This window comes from Pteropus alecto, unplaced genomic scaffold (genome assembly GCF_000325575.1).
Source record: "Pteropus alecto unplaced genomic scaffold, ASM32557v1 scaffold86, whole genome shotgun sequence".
Lineage (NCBI taxonomy): Eukaryota > Metazoa > Chordata > Mammalia > Chiroptera > Pteropodidae > Pteropus > Pteropus alecto.
In genome coordinates this window covers 21,858,801-21,870,564 of record NW_006442109.1, presented here as the reverse complement: position 1 = coordinate 21,870,564, position 11,764 = coordinate 21,858,801, and the positions used below count along the sequence as shown (strand labels likewise).

Genomic DNA, 11,764 nt, shown 5'->3' with positions numbered 1-11,764 from the left:
TATGTAGTGAATAAAAATCATTAAATTAACGAATAAATAGAATAAGTAAGAGAATTGATAACGATACAACACTAGTGGGACAAAAGAATATTATAAAAGTAAAACATAAAAGTATTTTTATAAAAACAATAATCGAAACAGAATGATGATAAAATGAAGAAAGGGGGAAACAAGAAGAGAATGTGGGAATTGATCAATGGAGAAATGAGAAATGATTGAAGGTAAGAAGGTACACAGAACTATAACAAGAGATAGAAAGAAGGAAGATAGGAGTAAAATGTATAAAATGTTAAAATTACAAAAAAAAGAGAAATGGTAAGAATTGGTCAAATTGAGAGGGCTTTCAATGAAGCACAAGATATGAGAAACTAATAGCTAACATGTAGGTTCCAGGTACTGTTCTAATGCTAACTAGTAGCAGAGCTGGGATTTGAACATAGGCAATCTGGCAATCTGACACAAGAGCCTCTGTTCTTAACCACTACACAAGTATGCAGCACATACCTTTGCTTTTATATTTTAGGAGAAAAGAAAATTAAACAGATAGGCTTTCCAGGAAGCCATAAGCAGTTTAGAATATTTTTATTTCTCTTTTGTTTTATTCACTTGTTTGTTTATAATATGCCTCATTTAAAAAAAGAATGACAGCTCCTGAAGGCAGGAATCTTTGCCTGTTTTTATTCACTGACATATTTGAAATGTCTATGTTGCTGACACACAGTAGGTGTTCAAAATATTTGTTAAATGAATTTGAGGAAGTTATTTTCTACTACTGTCTATAACAGTGATCCCCAACCTTTTTGGCACCAGGGACTGGATCTCCTATGAGAATCTAATGCCTGATGATCTGAAGTGGAGCTGAGGTGGTGATGCTAGCACTGGGGAGCGGCTGAAAATACAGATGAAGCTTCACTGCCTTGCCTGCAGCTCAACTCCTGCTGTGCAGCCCGATTCCTAACAGGCCACAGACCAGTACCGGTCTGAGGCCCAGGGGTTGGGGACAGAAGTTTTATACAGCAAACAAAAGGTTAAATATTCAGTCATTTTATTCCTGGGTGTTTTCAAATATTCAATAGTTTGGCAATGTAGAGACATAGTCAAACCTTAAAAAAAACCCAAACACTACAGAATACAAGTATTTGGTTGGGAAATCTAAACAATAAGAAAAAAGTTACAGATAAACCCACAAACAACAAAATGGTACAACTGGATTTCACCAAATGCTATCTGATAAAAATTAAAGGCTATTATATTAATATAAATGCTGTCTTTTACATACAAGGATGGTGCTTTAATTTTTATTTTATTCTATCTTTGGTAAAGGGCTGGCATAATCCGGTGATCTTGATTTGATTAGTTTTACTCTTAATTTGAACAGTGTGACTACACATTTTCCACTACAAATAATTAGAAATTTAATCTGAAAATATAAGTCCTCAAACATGTGTGATGGTATAGTCCAAATGTCTCCATAATTATTTGCTGAATCTGGCTTAATTTTAACTACAATCACTTTCTCTTGAGATTAAAAAAGACCCCAAACATTGATATTAGGCTACAGCACATTTCCATCATTATTTCAATCAAAATAGTTGCAAAAAGCTTGTCCTAAAAGTAGTTCAAAACATTTGGCTCTGCCACAGTGATTGAAATAAACTTTTGTAAACTAGGAATGTTTTCATTTCCTATTTACTCCTAAAGGGAACTCAATCCTTTTCCAAAACATCTAAAAAAAACTTATTTAAACAAATATAAGAACAGAAAATAGATGTTTAAAAATAGGTATTTTTGAAACTCCATTGTCAACAGTTTAGTCTCAGAAAATTCTGCTTATATTTAAGCATAAGTAAGTGCAAATTAAAGTTCAATCTACTCAAAATATGTACACACCTCATTTAAAAAAGACTCCTGTTCTCTCTTTTTTTCCATACTAACATCTTTATCCTAGCCCTTAATCTTCTCAATGCAAAACAAACCTGACCTTCAGACTGATAAACCCAAGGAAAATCTGTAGCAAGCCCAATAACTCCAGAAGAAATCAGTATTTACACTTAATGGAAACTGGAGCTTTCAAAATAAAAACATGTTTTGAATATTTTACTCTAATTCAACATCAAAGAATATTGATGTAACACCTCAGCAAATTACCTGTAAGTCTAAGCTGTGGCGAATGGATAAATGAGGTAAGTAGACATAATTGTCAGATACTCTTTAAGTTGTAAGTATATGACAAAAATCTTATATTAGCAAAACTATACAGAAATGTCTATATAATTCTTCCAATAGGACATAGGGCTAGAATTTTTTTAAATGAAAAAGAGAATAGAATATTGACAAAAGAGAATGTCTACAACAGAGAGCCTACTGAAAGGAGATATTTATAAACATTTCGCACGTTGAAGTATATTTCTTGAATTTCTGTTCTTAAAGTCTTTACTTAAGCCTTCTCCATCTCTATAATTTGATATTTTAAAAGATGTATTGGCACATAAAATAGGATGCTCTACTCACCCAGTTTTGAATCTTTAAAAATTCTTCAATGTTCTTTGGAGGTTTTAGCATTTTTCTAATGAATAAAATCAATATTGCTCATTAACATAAATTCAGATCGTTTATGATGCTTTTACATAACTTAAATAGACAATATACTGAACTTAAGTTATAATTTTCAGAGCCATAAGATATTGTAAAATATTTACTTTTTAAAATCTCTGCACTTCGAAAAGTATCACAGATCACCATTTAAATTCTGAGCCTCCAAACCAAATTCTGTGACTTCCCTCTAATACACCAATGCTAGAGAAAAGCTCCACATGAATCCTTCTGAATGTCATTTTGAATTCCTACCAGAGTCACAAGATATTTTGGACTATTTTGGATGATGTCTACAATAAATCCAGAGCCAAAAATATAATAACATGCTCCTCTTGCTAAAAAAGTATTTAAAAAAGTCGCATTAGTGACATGGTGAAAATACCTTATTTAGATGTTTCAGTGTAATAAGTAATAATCCTATTTTGTTAGTAGTTTTTTTGTAAGTTAAAAATGTATATTCGTTCATTAGACAAATTGATTTTAATCAAGACCACATCTTGCTCCTCTGCTTAAGAGACTATGTATGCATTATTCTTTCTGTTTAAAAGTCTCTGTCTCAAACTGTCTCCCCTCCAAACCTTTCTTGGCCTATTTAACTCATTTCTTTTTTTTAACTTTTATTTTTAAACTAGAGTTGACATTAAATATTATTTTATATTAGTTTCAGCTGTACAGCAGAGTGGTTATACATTTATATAATTTACAAAGCGATCCCCAATTAGTCTAGTACCCACCTGGCACCATACGTAGTCACTACAATATTATTGACTATATTCTTTATGCCGTACGTCATATCCCCGTGACTATTTTGTAACTAACAATTTGTACTTCTTAATCACTTCACTTTTTTCACCCAGTGCCCTAAACCCCTTCCCATCTGGCAATCACCAGTTTGTTCTCTGTGTCTAAATCTGTTTCTGTTTTGTTCGTTCATTTATTTTATTCTTTAGATTCCACATCTAAGTAAAATCATATGGTCTTTCTTTGTCTGACTTATTTTACTTGGCATAATACTCTAGAGGTCCATTTGTGTTATCATAAATGGCAAGATTTCATTCTTTTTACAGCTGAGTACTATTCCATTGTATATAAGTACCACATCTTCTTTATCCAATCATCCATCGATGGACTTTTAGGTTGCTTCCATATCTTGACTATTGTAAATAATGCTTCATTGAATATAGGGATGCATATACCTTTTCAAATTAGTGTTTTGTGGGTTTTTTTTTTTTTTCAGATAAATACCCAAAAGTGAAATTGCTGGGTCATAAGGTAGTTCTGTTTTTATTTTTTTTTTGAGGATGCTCTAAACTGTTTTTCATAGTGGCTGCACCAATTTGCAATCCCACCAATAGGGCATGAGGGTTCTCTTTTCTCCACATCTTCTTCAACACTTGTTTGTTGATTTATTAATGATAGCCATCCTGACAGGTGTGAGATAGCTCATTGTGGTTTTAATTTGCATTTCCATGATGATTAGTGATGTTGAGCATCTTTTCATATATCTTTGGCAATCTGTATGTCTTCTTTAGAGAAATCCTTGTTCAGGTCCTGTGACCATTTTTTTTTAATTGTATTGTTTGTTTTTTGGTGTTGTATGAATTTTGGATATAACTCCTTTTCAAATGTATCATTGGCAAATATCTTCTCCCCTTCAGTAGGTTGTCTTTTCGTTTTGTTGATGGTTTCCTTAGCTGTGCAAAAACCCTTTTACTTTGATGTAGTTCTATTTGTTTCTTTTTTCTTTTTTTTTCCTTGCCTGAGAAGATACATCATAAAAGATATTACTAAGAGCACTGTCAGAGAGTTTACTGCCTATGTTATCTTCTGGGAGTTTTATGGTTTGGGTCTCATATTTAAGTCTTTAATCTGTTTTGAGTTAATTCTTGTATATGGTGTAAGAAGTGATCCAATTTCATTTTTTGCAACTCATTTCAAATATCAAATTAAAAGTCATTTTTTTCTAGGAAGCCTTCCTTGTCTCCCCAAAAGAGTCTCTATGGTAACAGAAAGCAGATTTGTATCTCTATTAGGATAGAAACTATGGTGTTATCACTGCTGAATTTTCAAAACTTCATACAGAGGCTGATCTATGATTGATGCATAATAAGTTCTTTCAGTGTGCATTAATTAATGCATAAATGGGTAGATGAGTGTCAGAGAAATGTGTAGGTCTTTTAAAATTTTTAAATAAGAAAAAAAAATTCTAGAAAATGAAAAACCAAGGAGAAGAAGAAAAAAAACAAGAAGAATCTAGAATATCTTATTATAATACCCTAGTGGTCTGATGATATGTCTGAAAAGATTGCATTACATTTTAATTTACTAAACATATTTCATATTAATGGATAAAATGATCGAGATTACAAATCACAAGGCCATGTTCCGTAAAAATAATTAAACGTTTGAAGTTGAAGGGAATATTTAATTCTCTTAATATTATTTAAAATACATAATGAATTTAAATAAATAGGCAGCAGATAATACAATAAAAAAAAAGCATAAAAACGTGTTCAGATGCAAAGATGCATTGTGTTGTCAAGAAAACTGTGGAAAACATGGGACTCTAGGCCTACTGAGATTGAGAAGGGTAAGAAAAAAGAGAGACGGTATGTATAGAATGCCTAGAGATAAAAAATGTTCATGATATAATCTCTTCAGGGATAGTGAGTATAGGTGTTTAGCTAGAAAGAAGTTATTATATATTTTGAAATGCATGGAATATAAAGAAACCTAATTAAAACAATTTTACACTATAAACAACTTTTTTCTTCTAATGGCTGTCTAGTGCAAAGCACTTCCAGTACAAAGCACTAAAAACAATATCCACATTTCAATGAAACCAAGTTAGAAAATTAAGAAAGTGAAACTTGTACAGGAAAGTTCCAGGTAATTTCAACATACAATTCCAAAGTTCTCTAGTAAAAGGAGGTGAGGCTCTTGGTAGATTGTAGAAGGATGCAAAACATCTATGCTTCCATGGTAACAAGAAAAATCTGAACCAAATAATAACCTTACCTTCCTACCGGGTTACTGAAGAGGGCAGACGCCAGTAAGCAGGACCAGAAACATAATTAGTACAATACAGAATGCCTTGTTTAAAATTATTAAGAATTTTAAGATGGTAACGTCAGATTATTAAATCAGGTATAGGGCCCTCTAATCATGAGGCTCTGTGCAACTGCACAGGTTGCAAGCCCATGAAGTTGCCCTACCTGAATACCTTAATATCCTGAAATCCAGAGAGAAACATACCCTTTATAAGTGAGCATAAAGCTGCAGCAAACTTCCTTATCTGGTAGTGAGATCTACACATTTGTTGAGGATTGAGATGGCCTGCCAAGGTGCAGTAACTTTGCAGGGAATAGGAATCAGCTGGGCCTTAAGGTTGTCTGTGTGAGCTGGGGAAACAAACTGGAGTCTGAAAGACACCCAAATGCAAAAACCAATGATTCAGCCAAACAATTCTTTCCCAGCCCTGACATCTTACTTCTGAATTTTGTCAAAAAAGCAGCCTTGGATGCAGGCTAGAAAGTTAGAGAATTTATATAGGCCAACACATTCTTATAGTACTTGGGTTCCAAGGCTCTGACAGAGTTTACTCTAAAACTTTCATCCAAACTAGTCTCAACTCAACACTGACAAGATACAAGAAGTGGCTATGAAGAGGGAGGTTGGAGGATGGGCAAATCATAGGGGAACTCGATCTAATGAAAGCTGCAGCTAACCTTAAAGCTCAACTCCAACCTGGGAGGATTCCAAGAGATCAGCCTCTCACTTTAAATGCCAAGGAGAGAAAAAGACTTGTGCTCTCTGAAAACTAAACAAAACTAAATTAAACTTCAACCTCCACAATTTTTCCCACATAATGTCTAATACACAATAAAAAAAAATTACAAGACATACAAAGAGAAAGGAAAATGGGACCTCTAATCAAGAGAAAACACAGTTCATACAAACCAATTCACTGAGATTCCAGTTATTGTAATCAGCAGACAAGGACTTTAAAACAACTATTATAAATATATGAAAGGTTTTACAATATACATTGGATTATAGCGAATGAAGAAATGGAGTATTTCAAGAGAAACAGAATTTCTAATGAAACTAATGGAAATTCTAGAACCATGCAAACACAAATAACAAAAAAACTGGTATGTCTATATTAATATCAGACAAAGTAGACTGTAAGACAAGGAGTATTATCAGACAAATAAAATTATTTCATATAGATAATAGGTCGATTCATTAAAAGAATATACCAATGCTAAATGTGTCTGCATCTAATAAAAGAGCCTCAAAATAAATGTACCAGAAATTGATAAAACTAAAGGTCAATACAGACAAAACCATAACTATAGTTGGAGATCTTAACACTCTGAGTAATTGATGAATCAAGTATACACATACAAATCAGTAAAGAGATAAAAGATTTGAACAACATTATCAAGCAATTTAATCAAATTGACATTTATAGAACTGTACCTCACAACTGCAGAATATACAATCTTTTAAAGTAATGGAACATGGAACATTTACCACACTAGATCTATGTCAAATTGTTTATAAGAAATATTGGCCTGAATTTTATTATACTGTCCTTGTCAAGATTTAGAATCAAGGTTATTCTGGCCTCAAAAAAAAAAAAAATGAGTTAGGAAATGTTTCTAGTTTTCCTACTCTCTGAAAGAATTTGGAAATCTAAAAGATCAATACTATTTCTTCCTTAAATGTTTGGTAGACCTCATGGATGATGCTACCTAAGTCTGAAATTATGGAGAGTTTCAAATTAAGAATATTGTTAATAGACTTGTCTTCCTTCCCCTCCCAAATTCTATGTTGAAGCCCTAATGACCTACTATATTTAGAGATGGGGCCTTTGGGAAAGAAATTAAGGTTAAATGATGTCATAGTGTGGGACCTTAATCCAATAGGAGTGTTGGATTATAAGAAGAGGAAGAGACACCGGAGAGGTCTATCTTCTCCCGGCATGCACAAAGGCAATGTGAGAACATAGTGAGAAAATAGCCATCTATAAGCTGGGAAGAAAGCTCTCACCAGAAACCATCCCTTATGGCATCTTGGACTTCTGGCCTTCGCAATTATGAGAAAATAAATTTTTGTTGTTTAAGCCAGGGGTCCCCAAGCCCTGGGCCACAGACCAACACCGGTCTGTGATCTGTTAGGAACTGGGCCGCACAGCAGGAGGTGAGCAGCAGGCAGGGAGCAAAGCTTCATTTGTATTTGCAGCCACTCCCCAGCACTAGCATCACCATCTCAGCTCCACCTCAGATCATCAGGCATTAGATTCTCACTGGAGCATCAGTTCCTGGTGTCAAAATGATTGAGGGCTGCTGGTTTAAGCCACCCAGACTGTGGTATTCTATTATGGCAGCCAGAGCAGACTAATACGTGTGTAATTTCTCAGAATTAAAATAGGATCATTCAGATAATCTATTTCTTTTTACATCAGTTTTGGTAAATTGTGTTTTTCAAGAAAAATAAAAAATGTCAAATACTTTGACATAAATATTTATTTTTAATATCCTCTTATTGTTTTTACTATCTCCAAGGTGTTTCCTTTTCAATTCCTGATATTTGTACTTTGAGTTTTCTCTTTTCTCTTGGTCAGTCCATCTAAGGGTTTATCAATTTCATTAATTTTTTCAAAAACCATTTTGGCCTTCTTGCTTTTCTCTAGTGCAAATTCAATTTCATTGATTTCTGCTCTTATAGTCATTAGTGCCTTTTATTCTATAGATGTTTGAGAATCTCACAATGTAAAATCTTACCCTATTATGAAGCTGTTTGCTTGACAATCCTTGTTCAGACACAGTGATTTCTGCTCTTATAGTCATTAGTGCCTTTTATTCTATAGATGTTTGAGAATCTCACAATGTAAAATCTTACCCTATTATGAAGCTGTTTGCTTGACAATCCTTGTTCAGACACAGTGAGTTTTCTGTCACTATTTTAATCCTATTCTTCGATATGAATAAAAATTCAAGGATTACTAGATATTTAAGGAATAACTGTACAATTTTTAAAAAGATAAAAACAACAACAAAATAGAAATCTGACAGCATACAGATGATATGGGAAACAGAAGGAAACTTTTAAAATATCTTTAAGATTCTTAGAAAGATATATGGTAATGCATCCCTGAAAACAAAACAGCATGTTATAAAGTAATAGAGAATTTTTTTTAAGTATAAATATAATGGCATAAATTAAATATTCAACAAAAAGTTTGTGGGGGCTGGAGAAAGCTGAAGAAATCTTCTGGAAACTAGAATAAAAAAGTTGAAGAAAAGAATCAGAGGACAAAAGATAAGAATCTAGAAGATTATTTGAAAAAAATGATTTTGACCTAGAAATTTAAATATGGGGAGACCATCAATTAAGTGTACGGCATTTTTCAGCTCTGCAAGGTAGTGAAAAAAAGAAAACCACCATTTCTCCCTGTATTAGTTTCATATTGCTGGTGTTAACAAATTATCACTAACTTAGCTGCTTAAAACCACACAGGTTTATTATTTCACAGTTCTAGAAGTCGGAAGTATGAAGTGGGTCTACAGGACTATGTACCTTCTGGAGACTAGAGGAGAATGTTTCCTTGCCTTTTCTACCTTCTGGAAGTCACCTACGTTCCTTGGCTCCTCCCTCCAACCTCAAAGCCAGCGGTGTTACATCTTTTCTTCCCTCTGACCTCTTGCCTCCCTTTTACAAAGGCACTCATGATCATGATTATCTCATCAAGATAATCCAGGGTAATTTGCCCATCTCAAAATCCTTAACTTAATTGCATATGCAAGTTTTCTTTTGCTATATAAGAAAGCATATTCATAGGATCTAGAGATTGGCATATGGACATCTTTGGGAGTGGTCATTATGCTATCTACTACACTCCCATTTACCTTTTCTCAGAAAGGTACTAGAGGATATGTTTCATAAAAACAAAGGATTAAAGAAAGAAAAAGGTAAGAAGGGATCAAACACAGGAGAGCAATATCGAATTGATAAAAGCAACCAGTACTGAATGAACTAGAGTTTGTAATGCCCTAGGGACTACCTGAAAGGAAAAAAAATTTTTTCTAGATAAACTGATATGTTTGATTATGATGTTTTATCACTTTGGCAGAGTGTCTGAGGGCAGATTGCAAATAAGTACATATAAATATAGCAATCATTGAGACAAAGGAAAGTAAAAGGTTATATTAAAAGTTAACATGATCAGGGTTGACTGATACTTACAAATGTTGGTTTAAACAAAAACTGCAATAATTTTATATTGAGAGATGAGGGGATAAGAAGAGTGTGTGGGGGTAGGTGGAGAAGGAATGTTCACATGCTTAGGGGTGGTGTAAAAGAGTTTTATCATTGACCTCCACAGGAGAAAGTCAATGAATAATGTCTGACATTGAAAAATCAAGAAATTGCAATGTAACCAGGTTTTAAAATATGGAGTAAATAACAGAAAAAAATATTTTTAAAAACTTGAATTTTCCTTTTGAGAGAATTGAGAATAGAGTAGAGAAGAAGGGGGAAAACAGGGTTTTGTTTAAACAGCTAGAATGTGGCAAGCTGTTAGTGCTCACCAATATGTGTATGTTTCTCTACATTTCCCAGGCTTCCTTGAAGTTAAAGTGAGGGGTCTTGGGACTAAATTTTGGCCAATGAAATGTGGGCAAAATGATATATGTCATTTCTAGGTCTGACCTCTGAAACGTTTTGTGTGATTCACCATGCTTTCTTGTCAGATAAGCTGTGGACTCCAAATCTTAGGAGACAGCAGAACCACTAAAATTAAAACTCACATCCTTAAGCCTAATATTTTATCTGACTAGTAACATACATAATGCATTTTTTGTGAGTGTGAGAAATAAAAGTTTACTGTATTAAATCACTGAAATTTTGGGGTTTCTGTGACAGCAATTAATTTGCTATGTTGGCTTTTAAAAATATAGCCACAAATTCTTTGACAATCTTTTGAGAATTGGCATAATGTCCCTTCACCTAAAATCTGGACAGGCCTTGTGACTCATTTATAACCAAAAGAATATGAGAGAAGTGACACTGTGTTACTTTTTCAGGCTAAGTCATAAAAGAACATGTAGTTTCTGCCTTATTCATTGCAACATTTGACTTTGGAGCACTGGGCCTAAGCTAAATTTGATTACCCTGCTGCCATACTGTGAGGAAGCCCAGGCCTCATGGAGAGGCCATGCATAGAACTTCTGCTAGCATTCATAGTCTTCCCAGCTAAGTTAAAAAAACAAACAAACAAAAAAAACCTGTCCCTCTGTGCCCTACTGAATGCACAATTCATGAATGTAATAAAATGGTTATTTTAAGCTACTATATTTTACAGTAATTTAAAACTCCATAAAGTAATACTTAACTTTATCAAGTGCCACGAACCGGTATTTCCACACTATACTATTTCATTTTTTTTTTTTTAAGTGTGGTTTTGGCTTAATAGATTTCCTTACTCCACCAATGTGTCCTACATGATCTCCTTGAAAAACACTACTCTAAACCATAATCATTCTTCAAGGCCTTACTCAGGTCCAACCAATAAGCCTTCATTGACCACTCCATTCTGAGTTCTTTTAGTATTCCTACAATGTTAGTCATACTGTATTTTCTGTACTACCCATGCTTAACTCGGTATGGTTAGCTCCTCCAGGGCAAGGTTCTGTCCTTTATCTCTCACTTGCTAAATTTGTATTACTCAAATACATAGCTCAATATCTGGCCACTGTGTTTTTAAATCTCGCAATTGTTAACGTTCACTCCTTAAGTTTGGATTTTCTTTGAAGTGAGGCAAAGAAAATGGTTTAATCATCTAGCCACATATTACATATAATTTCAAACTGGAAAAATGCACAAAGTAATCCCAAATCTACATGCATATGTAGTTTTTAATCAAAATAAATCATCAAGATACAATTTTTCTAATAGCTATACACCGCAAGGAATACTTATCTTGATATAGCCCTAAAAAAGTAATAGAACCAACTTCTCACGATTGAAATACTTTTGGGATTGGTAAAATGAAAAAGTGTTCTGTAACATCAGCATATTCACAACCTCCTGCAACTACACCTTGAGAGTATATTTCGAGAACTGCATCCCATACATGTAGTCACGGCCAGTCCCAGGAGGG

General features: G+C 33.7%; 1 protein-coding gene across 1 annotated transcript in view; it reads right to left on the bottom strand.

Moving 5' to 3' along the window:
* Positions 1–2,562, bottom strand: part of FAM227B (family with sequence similarity 227 member B) — a 141,607-nt gene extending 139,045 nt beyond the window's left edge. Inside the window, exon 1 of the mRNA XM_015595950.2 lies at positions 2,512–2,562. Within this exon, the coding sequence (XP_015451436.1) occupies positions 2,512–2,562 (51 nt within the window). The remainder of the gene's footprint in view (positions 1–2,511) is intronic.
* Between the last annotated feature and the right edge of the window lie 9,202 nt (positions 2,563–11,764).